The sequence below is a fragment of the Dermacentor andersoni genome, chromosome 11 (assembly GCF_023375885.2).
Source record: "Dermacentor andersoni chromosome 11, qqDerAnde1_hic_scaffold, whole genome shotgun sequence".
Lineage (NCBI taxonomy): Eukaryota > Metazoa > Arthropoda > Arachnida > Ixodida > Ixodidae > Dermacentor > Dermacentor andersoni.
The window spans coordinates 11,463,354-11,490,302 of NC_092824.1; the positions used below are offsets into that span (position 1 = coordinate 11,463,354).

The 26,949-nt window shown below is 45.2% G+C and overlaps 1 protein-coding gene across 1 annotated transcript in view; it reads left to right on the forward strand.

Moving 5' to 3' along the window:
• The window catches only part of LOC126517670 (uncharacterized), a 335,110-nt gene that overhangs the window by 240,136 nt on the left and 68,025 nt on the right, over nt 1-26,949 (forward strand). The window contains exon 22 of the mRNA XM_055064291.2: nt 21,649-21,831. Within this exon, the coding sequence (XP_054920266.2) occupies nt 21,649-21,831 (183 nt within the window). The remainder of the gene's footprint in view (nt 1-21,648; nt 21,832-26,949) is intronic.

A 26,949-nucleotide genomic window follows, 5' to 3' on the forward strand; every position in this document is an offset into this window, starting at 1 on the left:
CGTTTATTGTGAGAAACAACGAGAAAGTGTACTTTCTTCGCCCTAGGTGGGCGGCTTTCTTAGGCCAGAAAGCCGTTGGCTGATGCCGCAGCCCGAGCCCGGTCCACCAGACCTCGCTGATCTTCCAGGCTCTGTGCCTTTAACATTGCCTCCCACATTTCTTTGATGGCTTGTAGCAGTTCTGAGGCATCATCTTGACTGTTTTTCTCACGGTGTGGGCACACCAACACCATGTATTGGAGTGTGTCTGGTACATCACAATATCGGCATAGCTATGAGAATTTGGTGGGGTGCATCTGGTGCATGATAATTCCATGGACATAAGTATTTGTTTGTAGTCTGCAGAGGGTGGTGGCTTCTTCCTTGCTTAATTTTGGATGTGGTAGAGGATATTGTCTTCTTTCCAGTCGGTAATGTTGCAATATTACAACATAGTTGATAGGAATGTCCTCCACCCTCGTCGCTTGCCAGAGACCGTGCAGCAGGAAATTCCGGCTGGTATGCTCTCAGGCGATAGCATGTGCTCCTTTGTTTCCTGCCAGGTGTTCGTAGCCTGGGGTCCATGCAATGTAGGTTTCAGGTAGTTCTTGGCATCTTGCTATCTCTTTTAGAACCTTCACTGCTGTGGCAGAAATTCACCCTTTTTGTAGGTTTCTACATGCCGTTTGCGAGTTGCTCAAGATGATTGCTGTGTCTTTGCATGTGGTGATGCCAAGGACGATAGCCACTTCCTCCATCGTTTCTGGATTTCTGGCCGGTATGGCGGCAGCGACTAGCTCATTCCCTTGGTTATTCGTCACGGTAATTGCGTATGCTCTTCTAGCTGGGTATTTTGCTGCATCTGTATACCTCGTGTTGGGGTTCTTCGAGTATTTCTTGCTGAGCGCTCAAACTCTTGCTTGTCTTCTGTCTTTGTGGTGTGTTGCATACATGTTGCGAGGTATTGGAGCGACTGAGGTAGAGGCACGAAGAAGTGGCGGCATCTATCTTTGTATCTAAGTCTGCTTCGTATCGTATCTCGTATCGTATCTGCTTCGTATCTGCTTCCTATCGTATCATATCTAATCTATCTTCGTATCGAGAGCTTTCTGCTCTGATAGTCTGCTATGAAGTTTTCACTGTATGCGAGTTCGCAAAGTACTGCTCTGCCTGTTTGAGTCAGCCTTAGGCATTCCAGCTGGCTGGCTCTGTGCACTTCACTCATTTCTTCCCAGGTGTTACGGAGGCCAAGCTTGAGGAGGGTCGTGGTTGAGGTCATACTGGGAAGTCCTAATGCACTCTTAATTGCTTTTCTGATGACAATGTTGAGTTTTTCAAATTTAGCCTTCTTGAGGAGTAGATACAGGGTGCCATATGTGATTTGGCTTATAAGGAGTGCTTGGATTAATTGGACGTTTTCTTGCTCTTCAAGTCCTCTTCTTTGGTTGGTTATACGCTAAATGAGATGAGTTACTTCTGTTAGGGTCTTCTGAAGCTTTGGAAGTGTAGATGTGCCAGAACCGTCTTTATGTATTGTGAGGCCAAGGGCGTGGAGGGAGCCAACTTGAGTGATATCAATTCCATTGAGTCTGACGTTGGGATCTGGGGCGACGTAGGCTGGTGGTCTTCCCCAGGTCCTTGCCTTGAGTTTAAGTAGCTTTGATTTTTGGGGGGCGCACTGGAGACTGCATCTTAGAGGTACTGTTCTCTCTGATCAATTACCTCTTGGAGGGTAGTTTGCTGTTGGCCGGTTGTGGACGCTTTTGTCCATAACGTTATATTGCCGGCGTATATTGCATGGCTTAAATCTTCGATGCCATCGAGTTGTTGCGGCCGTTTAATCATGGCGAGATTGAACAGTAAAGGTGAAATGACTGACCCTTATGGAGTTCCTTTGTTGGGCATTTGTCGAATTTGTCGCTTTGGATGTTGCTGATACCCACCGTAGCCATGCAATCTTTGAGAAAGTCATGTACATATTAGTAGGTTTGGATTCCGCAGTTTGTGTCATGGAGATTCTGGAGGATTGCTTCATGCTTCACATTATCGAAGGCTCCTTTTACATCTATTGCAAAAATAGATAACTTTTTGTGGCGTTCTAGGTAGTCTAAGAGGTCCTCCTTGAGCTGTAGGAGTATATGTTGTGCTGAGAGGAGCTGTCGGAAGCCAAACATTGTGTCAGGCATTAGTCCCGAGTCTTCAAGGTATGTGGTGAGGCGGTCGTGAACCATGTGTTCAGAAGCTTTCCAGCGCAGGCACTAAGGGAGGTGGGCTGTATGTTGCTGATCGTTTATTTATTTATTTATATATTTATTTATTTATTTATTTTATTTATTTATACACATACCTCACAGGCTCCAACTGGAGTATAGCGTGATGGTGTAAGAGAAACAACATGTAGCGAAAACAGGAGAACATAGCTAACAACGAATTAAGCAATTGAAAAATTGGTAGTGGCTTGTTGGCTTTTGGAATCATAATGACTTCTGCGTGCTTCCATTCTACCAGGTTCTCGCCTTTTTCCCAGCAGTTATTCATGTAGTTGAGGAGTCCATTTAGGGCCTTGTCTTGGAGGTTTTGTAGGATCTTGTTGGTCACCTTGTCATTTCCTGGCGATGTGCTACAGGTCAATTCGACAAGGGCGGCATGGAGTTCAGGAAGTGTGAAAGGGCTGTCGAGGGTGAGGTTTGGTTCGCCTTTGTACAGTCGGGGATCGGTGATCTTAGGGGCATTGTCTCCGACAAGTTTACACGTGATTTCTTCCAAAATTTGTTTCTCAGGTCCTGGATGGGCGTGAATAATTTTCTTGAAGTCATGTCTTTGTTGGGTCTTGATTTTGGTGGTAGCTAGAAGGACTTGCAGTATATGCCAGGTCTTCTTCATGCTAAGTGTGCCTTGAAGTTGGTCGCACAGTTTATGCCAGTTCTGACTGCTGAGTTGATCTCCATAGTCTCCTGCTTGCTTTGTTATGTGAGCGATTCGTTTCTGCAGTTTGCGGTTAAGTTTAACCTTTTTCCACTGCCTCATTAGTCCTCTTCTGGCATCCCAAAGTTGTAGGAGGTGAGAGTCTACGGCCAGTGTATCCATTGTGAGCTGGATGACTTTAGTGTGCGTCTCCGCCGTCCTGACCACTTCGGTGAGCCAGTCTTCAATATTTTCGATGTTTTCGTTTATGTCATGTTCTCGGAAGGCTTCCAGTCCGTCAGCCTAGCTGTTCTGGTTATGCTCGGCTTCTTATGGTGCAGGATTTCAAGCTGAAGGATGTGGTGATTGCTGGCAAGATTTTCTTCCAGTCGGGTCCATTCGGCCATGGATATTCTTATTGTAAATGTGTGGTTGGGATTTGTATCCCCGGACACACTATTGCCTATTGGAGTCGTTAGTTTAAGATCATTCCAAAGGGTGAGGTGATTCTGTTGCACGGAATCATGCACTCGTGCTCCTTTCTTGGTCGTGTGCTGGTAACCCCATGCTATGTGGGGGGCATTAAAATCCCTCAATATTACAAGTTTATGGCCTTTAGATAGTCTTCTGGCTTGCGTGATGAAGTTTACAAAGTCGGATAATGGATCCCTGGATGGGCTATATAAGCGTAGGACATACAGTCTTTGGTGTGTCTTCTTCTCAGGCAGCACTTCCACTAGGGTGTGTTCCATGGTTGTTCCCTGGCTTGTGTAATCTTGCGTGGTGAGATTTTTCTTCCTCAGGATGGCTGTCCTCTGAGATCCGGTGTGTGTATCGTATCCCTGTATGCACAGATTGGTGTGATAAGTTTCTTGGATAGGGATGATATCTGGTTGTTCCTGTTTGGTCAGTTCCTGGAGGTTTGTTCTTTTGGTTCGAATAGAGCGACAGTTCGGATAGAGCCACAGCTTCATTGGAAGTTGTGGGAATCTCTTGCTATTACTCGCCATCCTGCTCGATATTGTTGTTTTCGCCCCGGGCCATGGATTCCGATCTGGCTGCATTGTGGAGGTCTTTACGTGCTTTCTCACGAGCCGTGTCGGTGTTGTTGAGTAGCTTTCCTACTGTGGCTTTCGTTACGTGGTTCTGCGTGGCACAGGGCATAGGTGATGTGTTGCTGGAGCTGTTGTGTTATCTCCTTTTCAAAAGTGGTCATGGTTTCCTGTATCCGCTTCCGCACCTTCATTGTTACAATTTCCTTGATTCGTTCTTCCGTAAGGGGCGGGGGGATGTTTGGCATTCCTTGAGGTTTCGAGGCTTGATTGGCGGTGTTTAGTTCTTTGCACCTTTGTATGAGCTTGTCAGTGAGGGCTTGCTGATTTTTGGAGTTGTGCTCGCAGATCTCGTTAGGTTTCCATGGGTTGTTGTGCTCGTGTGTTTAATCCTGCAGTGTCTGCATACGTGACTCGCTTTTGTGGGTTGCATGTATGGAATCCAGACCGTGATCTTGACCGGGGTCCTTCGTTTGCTCGACCGCCTGTTGATTTGGAGTCACTTCTGGATCTGCGTGGACTGTGTAGTGAGGTACTGCTTGATACGGATAGTGCCAGGAAGTCTGAGTCTGAATTTGATTTCCATCTGCGTAGCTGCTGTTGGATCTGGAATCTGGAAAAGAGTAATGGTGCCAGCGCTAACATTTGAAAATGCAATTCAATGCTTAAAATTGTATATCTTGTCGGGTTTGGAAGTTAACCAATGATTGACAGGCCGGTTGGCTTTGGGAGAGCACGGTAAAACTACAGATGAGGCAGTGCAGGGTGACATGGTTTGGGACTCTTTTGAAGTCAGAAAAGCACAGAACAGTATTAGTTTTGAAGAAAGACTCGGTAACATGGATAAAAATAAAGAAGCGGCTAAAGTGCACAAGTACCTACACGGGAAAAACGTGGACATGGAATGGAGGAAGAGGTCAAGAAATTTGGCAACAATCTACAAGTTAATTGAAAATGTAAATAGACAACCAAGAATAACTAAAGGAAGTGATAGAAACAGAGACAGTGAATTGGATGCAATATGGAAACGAAAAAGACCATGGAGGTTGTGGGGGTTCCACTCTGCGTGCGGCTAGGGCTGAAGGCGAGCTCCGGATCTAGCCCCACGCAGTCGCTTCGTGGTACTCCCAACCCGTAGCGCGGGAATCGCGGCTACGCCGGGTTCGGACGAATAAGGCAACCAGCGGTGTCAACGATAACAACGTTTATTGCTATTAGCAATAGCGAACACTCGCAGAGGGACGTCCTCTCCGTAATAGTAATAAATAGTCTGGCCTCGTTGCCCGGGATAGTCAGGCAACGTGGTCACTCACGGGTAGCAGCAGGTACTCCAGTCCGGTAGGTTATGGGTCCGGCCTCAGAGAGAGAGGGTCTCCCCCGGTCGCGCTGTTTTGTACCTTTTTAGCTGGGCGAGGGGAATGTCCTCCTCGCCCGTCAGCTGCCTGCCCGCGAGTCGCGGAGGAAGGGCGCGTGTGCGTCGCGAGGGAGAATCGGGAGAGGGCATAGTGCGCCTCTCCCCCGTCTATGCCGGCTCTCGACGCGACGGCGCGGGGGAAGATGGGCGCGTGTGCTCCCCACAAGGTTTACGAGAATAGGAAGAAAGAAATTAGAAGGGAAAATCTGTGCGATAACACAAAGGGCCTTCTATTTGAGGCTTGAGCTATTTGTCTAAGGATAAAAACATACCGAAGAGGCATGTGTATGCTACAGCAAAAATCCGGAGGCCACTCAACACATCCTGATGGAATGTGAAGGGATTCACCCAGTGATGGACGTAGGTAAGGTACACCTTCCAGAAGGGCTTGGATTTAATATGAACAGAAGCACCAAGCAGTCGAGGTAAGCAAGAGACATTCAGGTTATTTGTGGAAAAAAAGCAGGGAAGAGGTTGGTACAACTGGATCTGTTACAGGCATAGGTAGCGGTACAAGGTAGATAGAGAAGTGTTGAGGAAGAGAAAAGAGATTGAGGAGATATATACAAAAATGTTGGAATGTTGAACCTTAACTAGGCTAGGTGGCTATTTGTTACCACCCCATTTCAATTGGGATGGTAATAAATCATTATCATCATCACCATAATCTGAGAACTGGGTTAGGTGTTCGTGTCCCCGTTGTCTTCTACAGTTCAGTTTGGCCATCCAAATATGTATGCTGTCGAATGTGTATGCTGTCGAATGTGTATGCTGTCGTTTCTTTTTTTTTTTTAATCTTTTACAGTGAAGCTGTATATGGCTAGTTTCCAGCAGATCGATTTCCGTAGACCAAAAACCGTGGGCCCTCTTAGAGGCTGTGTTTGGTCTCCCGGCTGTGCGCAAGCTGCGTGCGGAATCACATTTGTGAGAATGCGCAGCAAGCGGGTAAATCATTTACCAGCTGCATTGAGGATGTTCTCGACTTGTGTAAGAGAGTAAATGCGATGATGTCGGAGTCCGGCAAAATCCAACACATCATGAAAAGGATAGAGGGCGATGCTTTCAACATGATTCTTGCAAAAAATTCTCAGTCTGTGACTGACATCGTCACTCTGTGCCAAAGCGATGAGGAGCTACGCAGGCAGTGCTCATTGACACGTCGCCTTTCATTGCACGATGAACACATTGCTGGTTTGGCTCCCATCTCCGACCAGTCAGCACTGCTTGCAGAAATGAGTGTTCATCCGGGAGGAAGTTGCCCCCGCAGGGGCGTCTGCGTAAGCAGGCGTTTGGTGGGTTGCGACACCACGTACCCGAGCACAGGAGGGTTGGACCCTCCCGCGTGTAGCCGTGTGCGGCTTAGCCGTGTCTGGGGAAAGGGGGATCCTGGGGGTTGAGCTGATGCTGGGTGTTTGGACCTTTAAGGCCCCCCGGCGGAGGCAACACACCCCTTTGGCCTCTGCTTCACATAGACGGCACCTCCGGACTGACCCACCCGGGGGAAATCGGTAGTTGCCTTTTCCTGTCCCCCTCTCCATTCTGCGTCTTTCTCTCCTCCTTTCAATCTTTCCTGTCTTCTCCTCTCTTCTAGTTACTTCCGACTTTCCTGGCAGCGAGGGTTAACCTTGTGTGGGTGGCCAACCTTGGGTACTCCAGATTGGGTTATAGTAGCACCGTACAACTGGCGAGGGCCTGTCTTACTCGTAAGACTTGCTCCGTCCCCATGTTGGGCTCGGTGGTGGGCGGTTGGTGCTGCTGCCGAACTCAAGACCCCTATATGGCTTCTAGTAAACCACTTTTCCTTGATCGCCCTCTAAAAAGAGGGCGCACCGATGCAACGTTTCAATTCTTTATGAAGAACAATCAAGAACACTTTCCTAAATACCAAGTAATCCACAGTGAAGGCAACAAGAGCGTGCGTAAATTCTCCCCCTTCTTGGTGGCGAAATGCCTCGCAAACACTATAGGACCTGGCTACAAAGCTACAAAGATGTCGAATGGAGACCTGCTCCTTGAATTGAAGGATAAAACTCAACACGATAAAATTACTGACTTGAAATGCATTGGCGATGTAGCAGTCACTGTGTCGGCACATCGAACCATGAACACGAGCCGTGGAGTAATCTCTGAAGACGACTTCCTAGACCTTAGTAACGAAGAGCTGCTTGAAGGTTTCCAGGACCAAAATGTGACCAAAGTAGAAAGAACCCTAATCCGCAGGAACAATGAACAACTTCTAACAAAGCACATAGTATTAACCTTTGGTACCAGTATACTGCCTACTACATTGGATGCAGGCTATATCAAAGTACGTGTTAGGCCGTACATCCCAAATCCTCGACGGTGCTTTAAGTGCCAGAGGTATGGGCATGGATCCCAGACATGCCGAGGAAGGCAGACTTGCGCAAAATGCAGCTCGATTGATCATCCATCAGACACTTGTGACTCATCTCCACATTGCGTGAACTGTGATGGAAGCCATCCAGCCTACTCTAGAACATGCCCTAAATGGAAGAAAGAAAAAGAAATTATTGCATTAAAGGTCAAAGGAAATATAACATTTCACGAAGCAAGGAAACGTCTGTCATATTTAGATCACACAAGCTTTTCCGAGGTGGCGCGACTGGGGGCAGCGTCACAAATCCCTCGGGAGTCTACCGCGGTCACTGATAGTGGCCCGGTAATCACTCCACCTGCCCCCCTGGTGGCTGCAGCAAGTGCTGCTCCATCAACATCGAAGGTGGACCTGCCGACTCCGGTCCCGCAGGTCCCAAAGTTAATCCGAACTCCACGGCCTGGGACGCGAGTTTCGGCGCCTAGTTCACGGTCCTCCAGCGCCTCGGAGAAGGTTATGGAGGTCGATCAAAAATCCCCGGCGTCATCGACGCCGAAAGATCAGCGCTCTCAGGAGCACGCTAGGAGAGAGAAAATTCCTGTAACTGCTCAAAGAAAGGGACCGGTAACGTAAACGGTTACCGCCCTAGTATACATATCCATCTATCTTTACTACGTGCTCTTGAACACAGACAACCAAAATCTTCCTCGATATGGCTACACAAATAATTCAATGGAATGCCAGGGGCCTATTTCGCAATCTAGATGATATCAAAGATCTACTAGAGGAATATCAGCCACGACTGTTCTGTGTTCAAGAAACACATTTAAAGTCTACACGCCAGAACTTCTTAAAACAGTACATAATTTTCTGTAAAGATAGAAATAATGGCAATTCTTCTTCAGGTGGTGTGGCAATCATAGCCCAAAAGTCAGTAGCATGCCAGCATGTATCACTCCAAAGTTCATTTGAAGCAGTGGCTGTTCGGGCTATATTGTTCAACCAACTTATAACTATTTGCTCTATATATTTACCACCTGATGAAAGGTTTGACATCGCAGAATTTGAAAAGCTGATTGACCAGCTTCCCGAACCTTATATAATAATCGGAGACTTCAATGCTCACAGCACATTCTGGGGTGACTCAAGATGTGATGCGAGAGGACGGGCAATAGAGAACTTCCTTCTTTCTTCTGGAGCCTGCCTATTTAACAAGGCAGAGCCAACCTTTTACAGTTCCACACACAACACGTATTCATGTATAGATTTAGCAATAGGGTCAGCGTCACTTCTTCCATATCTGGAATGGAGAGTTATCAGTAATCCATACGGGAGCGATCATTTCCCTACACTCCTAGAAACAACAAAGTGGTACGATGGACCAGCTTACCCCAAAAAGTGGAAACTTCATAGTGCAGACTGGTCAAAGTTCAGAAGCATATGTAAACTGTGCCTGGAAGATGTGGACCACCTAGGTGTAGAGGAACTGGCCAGCTACATCACTGAACATATTCTCTGTTCTGCTAAAAACTGCATCCCTCAGTCCTGTACATATAAAGTCAATCCCAAGCCATGGTGGAACAAAGACTGCGAAACTGCAAAGAAACGCCAGAACAAAGCATGGAGTAGATTTTCACGCTACCCAACCACAGAAAATCTAATAGAATTTAAGCGCTGCAAAGCAAATGGACGCCGTATCCGCCGAATATCCAAAAGAGAAAGCTGGACGCGCTACATATCCTCAATAAACTCATACACGGATGTTAGCAAAGTATATAACAGAGTACGCAAACTGAAAGGACAACGTCCAAATCCTTTTCCTCTCGTCACTGGCTCTGGTGATTCAGTAGCAGATCAAGCAAACACTCTTGGCGAGCACTTTGAGAGAGTATCAAGTTCAGAAAATTATTCCGAAAATTTCTTAAACCATAAAAGAATAGCTGAAAATATTCCTTTGCGTCCCAAAAATTCATCAGAAGGGTACAATAGACCATTAACGTTCCATGAACTGAAGCTTGCCCTAGGCTCTTGTGGTAGCTCGGCTCCAGGTCCTGACACAATAACATATGAAATAATCAAGAATCTCCCTTATGAGACCCTAAACTGCATCTTAGCTCTTTACAATAAGATCTTTGCAACTGGTCATATACCTTCATCTTGGAAAGAAGCAATAGTCCTGCCAATACTCAAACACGGCAAAGACCCTTCCTTAGTTAACAGTTACAGGCCAATTGCACTCACTAGCTGCTTACTTAAGGTGTTTGAAAAAATTATTAACCGTCTTCTTGTGTTCTTTTTGGAATATAATGGTATCTTGGACCCTCGCCAATCTGGCTTCCGAAGAGCAAGGTCTACAGCCGATAATCTGGTTCTCCTTGAATCATATATACGTGATGCATTTGTACATAGCCAATACTGTCTATCTGTATTCTTTGATCTTGAGAAGGCATACGATACTGCCTGGCGACACGGTATTCTGCAAGACCTGTCGTCCTATGGAATTTGTGGCAGTATGCTGAATATTTTGCAAAATTACTTAACTGAAAGAAAGTTCCGCGTAAGAATTGGCAATGTACTATCGCGCACGTTTATTCAAGAAAACGGTGTACCACAGGGAGGAGTGCTAAGTTGCACACTTTTTATAATCAAAATGAACTCTCTCCGCTCTGTTATACCATCAATGGTGTCTTATTCTGTGTATGTGGACGACATCCAAATCAGCTTTAAATCCTGCAACCTGTCCATATGTGAACGCCAGATCCAGTTGACTGTTAATCGGCTCACGAAATGGGCCGACGAAAACTGGTTTAGATTCAGTGCAGAAAAGACTTCCTGTGTGCTGTTTTCCAGACGAAGAGGCGTATGTCCGGACCCTTGCATTACGATGCATGGGAGAAGCCTTGTAAATAGAAAAGAACAAAAATTTCTCGGTGTAATTTTCGATAGTAAGCTAAGCTTCATGCAGCATATAAAACAGTTGAAGCTGAAATGTCTTAAAACTATGAACCTTTTAAAGATTTTATCCCACCAGTCGTGGGGAACAGATAGGTATTGCCTCCTATCTCTCTTCAAAAGTCTTGTGTTGTCACGCATAGACTATGGATGTATTGTATACCAGTCGGCTTCAAAGGCAACACTTAAAGTACTCGATCCTGTATATCACTTAGGTATCCGTCTAGCGCTTGGTGCCTTTCGGACGAGCCCCGTCCAAAGTCTATATGCAGAATCGGATCAGTGGCCGCTGGATTATCAACGTACATATCTGGGAGTCACCTATGCAATAAGAATCATGTCACTAAAACAACATTCATGCAATGCGCTCATAAGTGATCAGTCCAGAAATCAGTTGTACTTAAACAGGCCTTCACACGCCCCGCCGTTCCCGTTAGCAGTAAATTCTGTTGCAGAAAAACTCTGAGTAGATTTCACAGAACTGCAGGAAAGCGACTACGTTGAACCCATCCCACCTTGGGATGAATGTACAGTCACCTGTGATTTGTCCTTTACAGAACTTAACAAAAAGAGTTGTCCAAATGCCCTCATCCAGCAACATTTCTTGGCCCTTGAAGACAAGTATAAATCGATGGCATTTTTCACTGATGCTTCAAAGTCTGCAACTTCGGTATCATGTGCAGCCCATGGCCCAAACTTCTCCAACTCTAAAACCTTGCATAAAAATAGCAGCATCTTTACAGCGGAAGCATACGGTATTCTGATAACTGTTGAGCATATAGTACAACACAAAATACAAAAGTCTATAATATACACAGATTCTTTAAGCGTTGTCACAGCCCTGTCCTGTGGCAAAGCAAGCCGAAACCCTGTATTAAACGTGCTCCTTAAACCCATTCACGTAACGTATAAACAAAACCTAGCTCTTGTTGTATGCTGGGTGCCAGGCCACTCTGGGATCGCAGGCAATGAAATGGCGGACGAAAATGCTGGACAAGCGACTCATAGGAATACCGTTGATGTAAGCAGGATGCCTGGTGTGGACATGAAACCTGTGGTACGAAAGGCGCTCCGTATTCATTGGCAAGTTGAATGGGACAAGGAAGTTGAAAATAAGCTCCACCTGCTTAAACCGCAGTTAACCAAACCTTTCCCACTGAAGCTTGATAGACACACCGAAGTCACACTGGCACGACTCAGAATAGGACACGCTTATGGCACACACAAACACCTCTTGACACCACCGACGTGCACACGCTGCGGTGAGAACTTAACTGTCCTACATGTCCTCATTCAATGTTCTGAACTTCACCGAGAGCGAGTGGCTCATTTTAGGGAACTTTACTCAAATCATATACCCCCCCATCCATCAATGTTTTTATCAGAGGATGCATTTTTTAACTTTAAAAGAGTGCTTAATTATCTTGCAGAAGTTAATTTTCTAGACATAATCTCATATCATCCTAACCATCAGATAGTGCCTCACAGGTGAGGCATGGTCTGATGTACAAAGTATGTCTGAGCTCTCTTGCACTTCTTGCGTAATCAAGAATTGTACAGCAAGGGACTCGGGTTATCGGCAATAATTTACTATGTGTGCCTATAACCAAGCATTCGAAGCTTTATATTTATCTTCGTAATTATTTTAACATTCATTCACTAATATTTATAGATTTGTCTTACATGTAGGCCTCTATACAGCCTCTATTTTAAGCCATAGAACTAAACCCACAATTCTACTAAACCAAACCACATGTCCTGGCGCTCTTTGGCCTTGATGCCCTTGCGCCACTAAACTTCAATCATCATCATTGGGAGGAAGTTGCACTCCAGCTCTCCTGGATGACCTTTGCTCAGTTGCCGCGTATACAACAGCCCACCTCGAATTTTATGCCTCCGCTCCACCACGCGATGGTGCAGGAAATTGCTGAGGTCTTACCAGATCAGTGCCATCATTTTCCTGCAGCTGCTCCACTAAGCTACTCAAGTCATTGCGCGCATCCAACCGCGGTCTCCAAGTATGCCTCTCCATTATGCCGACGTCGTGACTAGGCCCCAACTGCGAGGCCCCAACTGCAGCCTGCCATGCAGCCATATCAGCATCCGCCCCATACTACACATCCTGTGACATGGGTGGAACCTGCCCCAGCCAACCGGTGGCATACTCCTGACAGCTGGCCCATGTGCTTTGGGTGCGGCTACGCCGGTCACGTCGCACATTTTTTTAATCGTGTGCAGCTGCCTAGTGCCAGACCACCCGTGACTAGCCAGCCCAACCATCCATATAATGACCACTCATTGGATATGTCACCCGACGCCAACTACCCACCGTTCGCTATCGCCTCGTCGTCGCTCTCTGTTGCCAATGCAACCTCGCCCCATCACTTAGGACGAGGAAAACTAATTGTCATGGTCCCAGAGGCAAGGGCTGCAGCAAAGTCGAAATGTGAAAGTCCTCACGGCAGGCCCTCAAACGTAATCAAAATGTTTGTTGACAGTGTTCGCGCATCTGCACTCGTGAACACAGGAGCCGCCATATGTGTTTTGAATCCTAAGCTTTTCCGTATACTTCGGAAAATCATGACTCCCCTTTCTGGGCTGTCCCTCCACATAGCCATTGCTCAGAATATTCACCCCTTAGTGGCTTGCACTGCTCATGTTGTCATTGCCGATGGTCTATACGCCATAGAATTCATAAGCCTTTCCTCATGCTCTCATGACGTTATCCTCGGCTAGGATTTTCTCTTGTGCCACAATGCCATTATCCATTGCATATGGGCCGAAATAGAGCTCTTGCTGCTGTTAGATTTGCTGCTCATCGACATTTCCTCACTTTCGAGGAAACTACTCCCACGACTCCCACGTTTCTTCGAATGCATCAACGGTGGTGCCCTTTTCCTGCAGCAGAAACTCGAGGCGCTGTTGCACTACTGTCTCCATCTGACAGCTTTCTCACTCGGAAAGGTCTGCTGCTACCTTTTGCGACAGTAGGCATCACACAGGGCTCCAGCACCATTTTCGTTTGCAACCTGTTCCCATACCCTGTGATGCTGCTCCGAGGCGAATGTCTTGGCAGTGTAGAAGCGATCAAGGCCATGCAAGTTACGAACGTGCAAGTTATGACATACCCGATGACCATTACTGTACTAGTTCCAGTGCACTCAGTGCTGTTTCTACGTGTAACCTATCACCCATTGATGTGTTTGGTTCTTCTATTGCCGATGGCCTTACACCGGTCCAGCAGTCTCAGCTTTTGTGCATCTTAGAAGAATTTCGTTCTTTCAATGTAGGGCAATCTATCCTGGGCCGGACGTGAACTGTTACTCATTAGATTGACACTGGCTTACAACTGCCACTGCAGCAATGTCCGTATTGCCACGTGCCTTTCGAGCTTTTCATCTGTTCTGGTGGCGTTTGAATGATGGGTGTTAACGCGTGTGAACGCTCGCACAAACCTACCGCGATAGCTTCGTATGTACGATGGGCCCATCGTATCAGGCAGGGCAACTCGCGCTATCTCTCATGATAGTCCTACGCACGTTTCTTCACAGCCTTAAAATACTGCCTGCACATAGGTGATGCTCATTCTTTGTCGATCGCCGTCCATGCTCGCACATGTTGCTGCTATTGGGCTAGTTGCTTTTGGTTATGTGGGGCACAAGTTCGCCTCAATAAATGTTCGTCTTGCTGTGCGCTCATCTTCTCTAATTACCAGTGTGTAGCATTACTCGTGACAGTATCGTGTATCTCCTGCAGAACGTCGTGTTATCAATGAACAAGTCGACAACCTGCTTCGCCGCAAGGTGATACTAACTTTCAACAGTCCATGGGTATCCCCTGTCCTCCTTGTTACGAATAAAGATGGTTCTGTGCAGTTCTGTGTGGACTACTGGCGCCTCCACAAGACAACTCGCAAGGACGTCTACCCTCTCCCGTTCATCGACGATGCAGTTGACAGTCTACAAGGCGCAGAATTCTTTTCATCTCTAGATTTGCACTGAGGGTACTGGCAAGTACTCCTGACAGATGCCGATCTGCTGAAGACAGCTTTTCTTACACCCGACGAGTTATATGAATTTGATGTAATTCCTTTTGGACTTTATAATGTGCTGGCAACTTTTGAATGCATGATGGACACAGTTCTATGCGGCTTGAAGTGGCACACATGCTTATGCAATCTTGACGACATTGTTTTTGCTCCTGACTTCACCACGCACCTTCAACGGCTTCGGTGTGTTTTGACGTGTTTAACAAACACTGGCCTACAACTAAACCTAAAGAAGTGCTGGTTTTCAGCTTGGCAGCTGACGATTGCAGGTTACGTCATATCCAAAGATGGAAACTCCCCAATCCAGCCAAACTTCGGGCCATCGCCGAATTCTCTAATTCAACGTGTGTCAAAGAATTGCGCAGTTTCCTAGGTCTCTGCTCTTACATCAGATGCTTCATTCGCAATTTCGCCACCATCATATTGTCCCTGACGAAGCTACTTAGAAGCAATGGACCCCTCACTTCATGGTTGTCTGAGTGCGATGAGGCCTTCACAAAGCTTCATCATTTGCTAATGTCTCCACCAATATTGCACCATTATGACCCAACAGCCCCTACAGATGTGCACACAGATGCCAGTGGTGTTTGCCTCTGCGCTGTTCTTGCCCAGCGCAAACAGGTTTCCTGAATATGTTGTGGCTTATGCAAGTCGTATGCTTACGAAAGCTGAGACCAATTACACTGGGACATAAAAAGAATGCCTGGCCATTATCTGAGCTCTTACAAAGTTCCAGCCTTATTTGTATGGCCGTCCATTTGATGTAGTCACAAACCACCACGCACTATGTTGGCTGTCATCCTTCAAAGAACCCTCAGGCTGTGTTGCCCGATGGGCACTTCACCTGCAGGTACGAAATCCATGTGCTGTATCGTAGCGGACACCAGCATTCTGACGCCAATGCCTGCTGCTCACTATCCCAGTTTACTGTTTCCTCGCTCGACCTTACCGCCATCACTTCCGAGCAGCGCAAGGACCGTTGGTTTGCCTCCTTTATGGACTTGCCTTCTGGTTCATCAGCATAACCAACCACTTTCATGTTACGTCATCAAGCTCGCCATTTCGCCATTTGCGACAACCTGCTTCATCGACGCAGTTATAACCCCGACGAGCGCCAGTGGTTATTAGTAGTACCTCGCAGTCTGCGTTCCGAAATATGCGTGGCTTTCCATGCTGATCCACATTGTGCACAGTCAGGGGTTTTCAAAACGTACCAGTGCTTTCTACAGCAGTACTACTGGCAAGGGACGTACAGTGCTCACGGAATTAAACTTGACAGGGAGTAATTAGTAGAACCCTGCATATGTGCAAAGTACTCGAGAGTACCATGTCATGTCACTAGGAATCTGGTCACCAAAGATGCGGGCCCCGATCCAAGTGTACACGCCAAAATTACGTCGAATGGACACAAACTGCAGCCAGTGCAAACGAAGGTATGCGTATTATTATGCAAAAAAAGGTGAGGCATGCAGACAGGCCACAAGAGAAGAGAAGTGGACAACACGAACGCCGACTATCAACTGAAGGGAGCACTGAGGCGAAAAAAGAATGAAGACACAAGACTCATCTGCACAAGCTCTAGAATGGTATCACCACGTATCAGTCGGGTACGTGTGCCGGTCTACATGAGAGATAGCTGTTAAGGCACTTAATCTCTTGCTTATGTAAAGTAATCGAAGGTTGACTCAAGCACGCACTTCCACCATTATGGATATGCCCTGCCTCTACCATAAGACGCGTATCTTCATTCTTGTGCCTGTACAATATCGCGCATTCATCTAACTCTGGCATGCAGTTACAATCTTGGCAATGAAGGGAAAGATTAAAAGGCGATCCACCAGTTAAGGACCTTTTGTGTTCCATTAGCCTCTAATTGATACACCGTCCCGTTTGCCCTAAGTAAAACTGGCCACAGCTAAAGGGAACTTTGTAAACCACACCCATACGACAGTCAGTAAAACTGCTAATCTTATTGTGCTTCACAGGACAAATATCTGTTCTTTTTTTGCCTTTTATCTGCTCCTGTTTCCTCTGCACGGCAGTGCATATGTTACCTAGCTTATTGGGAGCAGTGAAAGCAACATTAACATCATATCTACCTGCAACCTTTTTACGCCTATGCGATACTGAATGAATGTACGGAATAGCCACTACTCTTTTTTTGCTATTACTGCTTTCTGTAATCATGTCCATCCCCCTCGAAACCGACTTCTTTAGGCGTTCAGCCACAGTGGCCACTGTTACGCTAGGAAAACCTGCTTCTAATAGGCGCCGGACCTGTGCATTAAAACTAGCGCTCATTTTGTGCATGCAGGATCTGGTGAGAGAAGACTTAAGGCACGACATGGCAATTCCGTTTTTTACTGCTTTGGAATGCTTGGATTGAAAGTTTAACAACGGCTTCGACGATCTTGGGGAGTACTGCCAACAAATGTGATTTTGTTCGAAGACCAAGGAAATGTCTAGAAACTGAAGTACGCGTCGCTGAGGAAATTCCTTGGTAAACTTTAATCCTCCTCCATAAAGTTTAAATTGCTCACTTACTAAGGTAGCACCGGAATAGAATTCTTCCCTATAGCAGAAAATCAGGTAATCATCAACGTAACGAAATATCTTGATGACGCAATCACCTAAGGCTTTCTCTAAGCAGCCGTCACCCTTTCTCAGGTAAATATCGCTAAGTATAGGGGCAACTTTTGAGCCAATACAAATGCCTGATTTCTGCAGAAACACGCCATCTCCACCCAATCAGCATCGGATTTAAGCACATTGAAAGAATTTCTAGAAAAGCTCCCGTGGAAACACCGCATCTGTCACTAAAAGCTAACTCTTGCAATTGTTCTTTAATGCACTCATTTACAGAATTTAGCAACTCGTCATGCGGCAAGGAGTAATACAGGTCTTCAATATCCATACTAAAAGCTGTACAATCACTAGGATTTTCCTCTCTCAAATACCAATAGAGTATTTCTTCTCTCCATCTAGTAGTAACTAAGCACAAGAGTATGCTGCTGAGTACGATCGCAATCAGCCCATTGAATGTGATTGCTTCTCGTTTGGATTTTTTTTTTAATATTGGGCTGTCAAGTTATGGGTGCAGTTCTTACACGGGTGTGGCCCTTACACAGGTTTGGTTAGAATCTTCCTTTGTGTGATTGTCTTACACTTTGCTATCACTAATACCGTTTCCCCTTTCTGACAAAGCGGCAGTTTTTTTTTTTTTTTTGTGGGTCCGAATATTAGTGCTGCTATGCATGACTGCTATTGATCCTGATTTCGAATTAATCTGACTTGGCCTTATTTCGGTTACGGAATGAATTATATATATTTATGTCCTCTGCATGCAAGTGGCGATGTTTCCATCCGTAATAAATTTTGTAAATTATTAGGAGAGCTTTTTTTTCATGAGTCATTAGCATTACCTACTGGAAAGAGAAGCAATACTGAGACACATATTATTCATATGCTGATGAGTAAATACTCTGCCGAAGGGGTCACTGAAGTCTGCAGGTTTTTTCAAGGTCAAAAAGCACCCAAAGCAATTTGAAGCAAGGTGACTACAGTTGAACCCACTTATAACGATACTGGGTTTAACAATATATTGGTTATAACAATGAAAAGTTGCTGCACCATGAACTTTTGTATGTTTTCTGTGGCTTAATAACCCACTTATTACAATGCTGCATTATCAGTTATAACGATGAAGTCTGGCTTCTGGCTGTTCATGCTGAAGGGTAGTGAAATGTGAAATCCTTGAAAAGAAAAAAAGAAAATGAGAAATTCGGGCCACTAAACGATGGCCCACTGCCGCAGCAGCTGTCACGCGCTCATTTTCCAGCTTTCTCCATGTGCCTCTCTCCCATTGCCCTTCCATCCCTCCAAACATGAATGAGCTGCGCCCATAACTCTATGCCACACCACCCTCTGAAGCACAAATTAACCACGCCAACTTCTGTGCTCCCAGATTGCTCGCTGGCTCCTCATTCAGTGCAGTTCTGCAAACAGCAAAATCGCTTGCGTTCATCTTTGTTGGTTGTGTCGAAATCGTTCCTGACCATGTGGTTTCTCAGCCTTGTTTGACTCACCACCGAAATGGAAGAAGGCTGATCCGGCCACTGATCATCGGCAATGCACAACGTTGCCGGTGAAGAGAAAACGCACAGTTATAGATTTGGAAACTAAGTGCGTCTAACCGATGAGACGATTGTCGCGAACGTGCTTGCATGGGATAGCAACAGCAACGACGGCAGCGATGACACAGTAGGGCAGGCTGCCTTGACATTGTCCTCACAGGAGGCCTAGCAGATGATTCAGTCCCTCCGATGCTTCATTTTTGTGAAGAACCTTCCGCTGCGCTACGTGGAGCACCTGGATGGCTTGGAGAAGGATGTTGGCAAGCTTTGCGTAAAGCCTGCAAGGCGGACGGTCATGGGATTTTCTTGTGCAAGCCAGTGAGAACTACTTGGTGAGATGCTTGTGGCAATCTCGCCTTAGCATTTCTTGTGGATTTCTCAAGCTGACAGGCTGTCGCGGCGACCTTCTCACATTTTTTTAAAAGGCCCCTTTTAGGGCCACCAATGCGGAGCTCGCATATTGCTTGCCGTCCGTGACCCCTCTTTGCAGTAGTTATAGCAGTGTCATTCTTTAACGCCGACAGCCGCAGCTTGTTGCACATGATCGGAGCACCCAGGAAGCAGTTAAACGAGTGAATACAATCAGCAGCCGGATGGAGGAAGGTGGTGGAGAGGGACACTGGCTTCCCTGCCATGATAGTTTTCTCACAACAGCTCTGCCATACCCCTATTTTGATTTTTTTCATGCAACCCAGCTATAACAATTATCGGTTATAACAATGGAATTTTCGTGGCACTTTAATATTGTAATAAGTGGGTTCTACTGTATACAGCAGCATATTCATTCCCTAGGTGTAAGCTATCCATGGCATTAGAAATAACTCTTAGTTGGCTATCTCCTTCTTTTAAAAATATAATATACCTGTCTGTATATTTAAAGATATTGTTTCTGTGCATGATGTTCTCAGCAGAGATATAAAAAAAAATGTTTAAGTTAAAAAATACGAATGAGGTAGCCGCCGCTGGTGCTTCTAATGCGCTTGTCCTTCTTTTGTCAGGATGCGCAGGAATAAAGCGTAAGTATGAAAGCCGTGCATGCCTGATGCAGTAAGCTTTTTGTCACAATAAAATTAAGCGAAAAGGTAGACTAAACTCAAAGGAAACCTCAGATTATATGTGTAACAGAACTATCTGAACTTAGAACAGAACAGAACTTTGGGGGGGGGGGGGGGGGGTATGGGAGATTGGATTCGGCATCGCCGGTGAAGGGGGGGGGGCAGTGCCCCCCACCCCACCCCCCGGAACGCTTTGGAGGGGGCTCAGGCCCTGGAGCCCTTCCGTAGTCGGCGCCCATATAGTGTAGTGTGATTACAAAATCCCAGACAAAAACATTCACAGTGTGATGAATCAGCAATCTTCAACAGTCCTTGATCTCATAAAGGCATGATCACTTGTGTGTTAAAAGCAGCCTCTCTTTTTTTCTTTAATTTACAAATCAAAATGTCACTTGCACAATGTAAGCATTATAAAGCTGCAGCAGAAAGTATTCATCATGCCTGTTGTCTGCTTATATGCTTTAACATAATTCATGCCACTGGTGGGCTTGTAGAACAGCTGCAAAGTGCATTGCATTCCTTGTTTGCAAACACAAGCATTGCATCGTTTCTAGCAGGTTAATGCATGGTCAACTGCCATTCTTGGTGCTTTTCTCTTTTGACACATTGGTAGCAATAGGCATCTGTAGGTCTCTGTAATGTCGCATAGTGGGATAGAACTACAGCACATGGATATTAAACATTCTCATATTCTGCAGAGTCATTTGGTATGTACATTGAAGCTGTAATTCCAACCAGATGTGATGGAGAATGTCTGTTCCGAAGTGTCCTCTCTATATGCTGACAAAGATGTATTGAGAGGATTGGATTCGGCACAATTAAAATTGGGTGGGATGTTGGGCATGTGAAGGGTGATATGTATAGCAAAGTTAGAAATGTGCGCGGTAATTAGGTGTGTTGTAGGAATGGACCAAAGTTTCAGTTACTCATCAAGATAAAAGCTTTGTTGAAATGGTGCAGTGCAAGAAATTTCCTGGAGAAACTTGAAAGTTGCATATGCATTGGGAACATTATAGGAAGTTGTTGTTGAAGCATTTAAAATGCTTAATTTACCAGTGATATACCGTATTTATTTGAATATAGGGCGAGGTTTTTTCATAGGATCTTTAGCCCCGCATGTGCAAAGAACAGTAAAGGTGGAGTGTGAGTTACACGCGTATTCTGCCTTTAGGTGTGCCTTCATGGCTGCTCAAATTCTGCCTTATAATGTAGCTTTATGGCAGCGTGTGCTGCAATGCCGTGAAGCCACACTATGAGGTGAAAGCTGTACTGCTGTGAAGCCACACCTAAAGGGAAAATTTTCATGTAATTCGCACTCCGCGTGTTGGAACTCCCTTCCCCCCTATTTCATAGTCACCATTTTGTGTTCCAGCTGTATTACTAATTCAGTATTTCAAGCAGTCTCCACTGCACCTGAACAATTTATTGGCTACTCTATGTCGCCTTGTATTAGCGTGCATACTTTAGTTTTCTTTGGTTCCCCAACTGGGGGCACTCTCACCTTGTAATTGTGACCGCCGTATAATCGAATAAATATGGTAAGTGTCCGAATTGTTATCCTAAGCAAATGGCTTAACATTTCTGCTTGAAACATTGCATGCATGTGTGCTTAGACTCAATAGTTAAGAGAATCAAAGTCTAACAGTGTGAACTGTTACGTGTTCAGTGTCATGGTGCCACAATTCTGGCTCAACACATAGTGTGCATGAACACTGCAAGCCACAGAAAGCAGAAACGTGACGAAGGAGTTCACTTCTGGTTCTTCCTTTGCTGCAGCCCGCTGATTTAAAGAAGCCACCTGGTGGTGTCTCACTGTTCGGGGGCTCTAGCCTCTTTGGAGGTGAACTTAGAAGTTGTCTTGAGAAAGTCAGCATGCCAAGAGGAGGTGAACCCGCTGCTCTTTTGCCTGATGCAGAATCTCTTGAGGAAGAGGCCTCCTTGGCTGCTACCATTGCAGACGTAAGTAAGGAGTAATTTTGTACCTTCTATATTGTTTTGGTTTCTTATGGAAGTTATTATATCAAAGTGCACAGCTGGAGTTTTCAAACAGTCTTGTAACATAGCTTGCTGAAACCCTTGCTCAGCTGTAAATCAATGCATTCAAAGCTCATAAAATGAGGTATTTCTCAGTCTTGCCTAAAGTCCACCCTGACAGTCATGCTGTCACTGCATGGGCAGCAGCTACTTGTGCAGGGCTCAAAGAAGCGAAGTTCCCAGACATAACCATTCTGAAAAGTTGGTCCAGAAGATCAAAGGTACCACTTTTATAAGAACAAAGGCAAAATTTTCACAAAGCAAAATGAGAGTTGTAGTACTAATTGGTACTGGCACTCTTGCTTGACTTTATATTTTGTCATGGCCTAAAACGGATAGTTACAGTTCAAACACATGTTACACAAGCGAAGCAATTAGTCCTTGATCTTAATTTTGTGAAAAGCTTTTTTGACAATATTTCTGTCGGCACCACAGATGGGATCTCCGATCACAAAATGATTCATGCAGATTTACACGCAGCTTGCACCAAAATACTTGGACTGCCATCCAAGAATTTCCTTGATTTTTCAGCTGCGAATGACATTTAATTGTTGACAAACTGCATTCTTCTGTAACAATTTTGATGTTGGACAATTTTGATCTATGGGACAGATTCAAGACTACAGTTGTGTCTTGTATTAAGCAGCTTATTTCCTTGCAAACAAAAAAGGTAAAGGGCGTTAACCCTGGATAAGTCGCGAGGTCATTCATCTTAAAAGTAGTGCTGTGCGAAGTGAATTCGAATATTAAAGTTTGAGTGCAAATCGAATATTTTATTAATATTTGTCAAATACTTCCAAGTTAAATTACCGAAAAAATGTACTGCGAAGCATGACTTTTTTAGGCTTGTAGTGCAACTCAGAACGAGCAAAAAAGGAAGGTGGGAGGGGTAATGAATAGGAATGGAGAACTGTTCTCCGTTCCTATTCATTACCCCTTTCACCTTCCTTTTTTGCTCGTTCTGAGCTGCACTACAAGGCTAAAAAAGTCATAACATACCAACTTACCCAAACTGCCATGCTTTTGCAAAACATGGCCAAAAAAAGCAAATTTATTGCACAACTCGTGTACTCCCACATAGTTTTTTCTAGAAAAACGAAGAATCTAACACAGCTGTTCAACAGGATAGATGACTACAAGTTGTATCACTCAATTTTGTCATGGAGGAAAGCGGGGTGCGGAACATATCCCGGAAGTAGACGTGCTCTCCTGCTAGTAACAACTACACTGGACACTGAAAACAAGCAGTTGCTAGAGACGCTTGTGGCCGGTATGGCCAGGTATTGCCTTGCAAGACGAGTCAGCAAAGAGTAAGCTCTCTAACCCTGTTCTTGCCACCAGTGACACGAGTCTTCCTTTTAGTGCAGTCACATCATGCAGGTACCTTCCTAATTCTGCTTGTGGCTGTGACTGCTGTTGTTGGGTTTGCTAGAAGGGTGTAAAAAATTATTCCACAAGTAGCATTCGGTTTGCGCTTGTCATTCAGAAGCGCTGCGATTTGATTTTTAGCGAACGAAACCGTTATACATTCAACGTCCAATTTTTCGGACTCCCTAGGGACCACGAAACGTCCTAAAAATCGGTCAGTCCGAAAAAATGAGTGCATTAATTTTACTGCCCCCAAGGGCACAAATCACCACAGACATGTCCGAAATAGCTCTGAAGGCCTGCCAGTGCACTTATTAGGCGTATCGGTGCTCGTATACTGTGATAGGAAACGGCGGGTGCACGCGTGTATAATTAAGGAATACGTACTGTGTCCCGTGACAGTTGTCCCTTCCCACTCATGGTATGCTTCACCGCGATACCTTTCGTATGCTTCACCGCGTAATACAGCTGTAGGGAGGCGAAGCTGACTTTCGGGGACTGGCATTATGCGACACGTCGTGCTTTCCGAGCTTCTAAGCCATTAACGAGGATTACAAAGGCGGAGTCGGCGCCATTGCTAAGAGCGGCGAATTGTTTTAATGAAAAACATGGTACCGAACAGCAAAAGGCTTAGTAGCGAACGCCGCAGTAGCTACTAGGCCTAGCGTTGCCGCGCGCGGTGGTGGCTACGGCTGCCAGAGGACCTGCGTGCGAAAGCGCCGGTTCGATGCGGCAAGATAATCAAAATAACGGCAGTGGTGGCTTTGATTAATGCCGTTTCGGACCTTCGGTGATGGCAAAACAGCCAGAAAATCGAATGGCGAAGGTTTTTTGCATCCAAAATTTCAGACATTCTTATACATTGACTCTGGGGTACCGGGTACTCTGGGTAGCGGTGCCGCGAAGGCCGCCGAATTACCGGTTGTGTTTGAAAAATCGAGTGTCCAGAAAATCGGTCGTTGACTGTATTTATTTTCCGGAACTTCAAATAGTAAAAGTTAGCAGCAAATCCAATATCAAATAGCAAACACTATTCGAAAATTATTCGGAAGTTCGAATATTTGCACACCCCTACTTAAAGGACTAATAAAACAGAAGCGCAAAAGCAAAATTAAAAATCCCAGGGCACCTGAGCACTTCTTATGAGATGTGAATGGGAAAACATTAATGTCCAATTGAACACTGCTGAGCAGTCCTTCAAGTTATGAACTCCTCACGGGGAAGTGAGCACAGTTAGAGCGCATGTGAGAGCTTGCACAGACAAGGAATATGCAGGTAACACAAGATTCTGAGAATGAGTGCAAGGGTGATTAGCCATTTCGGCATTGCCTTTTACTGTGGCAGCAGTAGCGCACCAGGTGTTGATTGAGGGGATAGGGCACCGCGGCGTGGGAGTGAAAAGTCGTTTGAGTGATTGACCTAAAAACCTGGCATGTGTGTGATGCAATTCAGAAAGCAACTAATCTTAAAAACAACGAATGTGAAAGTTGTTTTGATGCGAAAGCATCAAATGACTTATGAAACAAGAAAAAAAACTGCATAACCCACTTTTTCGCTCTATGACCCATTTCACGCTTTTGCATCAAAACAACTTTCACATGCATTGTCTCAAATAGGAGTTGCTTTCTAAATAGCCTCATGTACATGCCAGGTTTTTTAGCCAATCACTCATACGGTTTTCAAAGGAGTTGCCACAAAAGTTCTGGCGCTTTCTTTCTGATGGGAAACGATTCATAGACCACCTCCAATACAAATATCTGGAATTGTAAATGGAAACTTGTCGGCTATTGCAAATGAGTTCAGTGCAACCTTTTTCCAATCATTTCCTACTCCTGGTTTTGTGCATACATTAAACATGATGCCCACTTCGCCCTGTGAAGTCTGATCTCGAAATAAGCCGGGAAGGCATTTTTGTCATTTCTACTGAACCTAAATGAAAAGAAATCATATGGTGCAGATGATTCGCTGAATGGCTTTCTTCTTCAGTATTCTGAACTAGTCTCTGAGCATCTGATTGTACTGTTTAATGCCTCTATTAATCAGTGCTTGCTGCCCAATGATTGGCCGATTGCTAGAGTTGTACCAGTATTTAAAACTGGTGTGTGTGCTGGAAATTATAAGCCAATATTGTTAATAAGCACATGCTGCAAATTATTGCAGCATATTATAGCTATCCACATATAGACTTTTCTAGAAGGCAACCAATTGTTCGCTGTCAGCACAGGTTTCTCAGGAAGGCGTCAACAACAACGCAATTATTAACTGTTATTTGTGACTGACTCTGCAATAGACAATAGTTTTCAAACCTATGCTATCTTTTAAGATTTATCTAAAGCTTTCAACCAAGTTCCACACTATTTGCTGATTGAAAGAGTGAGAGATGTTGGTCGGCCAGACATTTTTTAATGGGTATTTCCGTAGCATGGTTAAAAGACAGGATAAAAGAAGATGCATAAGGACAGGCACAGCACTATGTGTCCGTCTTCTGTTGTCCTGTCTTTTAATCGCGCTATGGAAATACCTATTCAAAATGTGTTGCCAAAAAGCCACAATGCAACCCTCGTAAACTGATAGTTTGTTTGCTGGATTGAAGCATATTTAAAGAATTGCACGCAGTTTGTTGATGTAGACGGCGTCAGGTAGGACAATTTACAAGTAATAGCCGGAGTTCCGCAGGGTTCAGTCCTTGGAGTGCTGCTGTTTCTTATTAATATTGACTACATTGCCAATGACATCAATGATTGTGGTAAATTGAAGTTGTTCACTGACAGCTGTGTGTTATACTGTTGTGAAATCGCCATCCTGTCAATCAATCCTAAACAAGAACTTATGTGAACTCGCAGACTAGTGAGGAAAAAAAAGGAATGAAGATTAACTTTGCTAAGGCTGTGTTGATTAACATGGTCACTGCGGCACACCTTCTTTAGGTCTCGTTTTACGTGTGGAGTGACCCTCCAGTGGGCCATTCGGTATATCCCCCAGGTGCGTTGTGACACACCGGTGGGACACACAGCTATGCGTCTTTCTTTTGCTCCAAAGAGATGGCGCTGCTACCTTTGCGGCTGGCGTTTGGCGCATTTATTTGAAAGATGCAGAGCTATTTTCTGCCTTTTTCACGTGAACCTGTGTTGAATTACAAGCTGCTTGCCACCGGAAAACACAAGAAAGCAGTTCCTGTGATAGGAATATATTTATTAGTTACATAAAAGTCAAAATTTAGTAGGAACATTAACCATGTTTTCAAGTTTAAATCCTACTGCTATTACAGCTGAAGCTAGCTTGCTTCTTAGCTTACTTGTGCTTAGAATTAATGCACAACAAACACGTGAATGGCTTACCAGGGTGTTCTGCACAGAAAGTGGTCACTTTTCTCGCTCTCACCCTAACGTCATTTGGGCTACTGCTGGTAGTGGTGGCCACATAACAGGCAGTGCAGCGTCGTCGAGTGTTACTGCCGACCCACCAGTTTTTTCAAGCATGTTGACGCGCTTTCTCCAACAAGTTGCTTTGATGTTGTCTTGACAAGGGCTAACCAGTGAATGAGCCAGTTGTTGAAATATTATAATTGGCATAGAGCATGCCACGAATCTTCCATGCATTTCCGACGGCACTTCCGACAAGCAACTCAACGGCTACCTTTCTGTACCACTTGAGTCCTTTTCTAAGGCAGCTGTG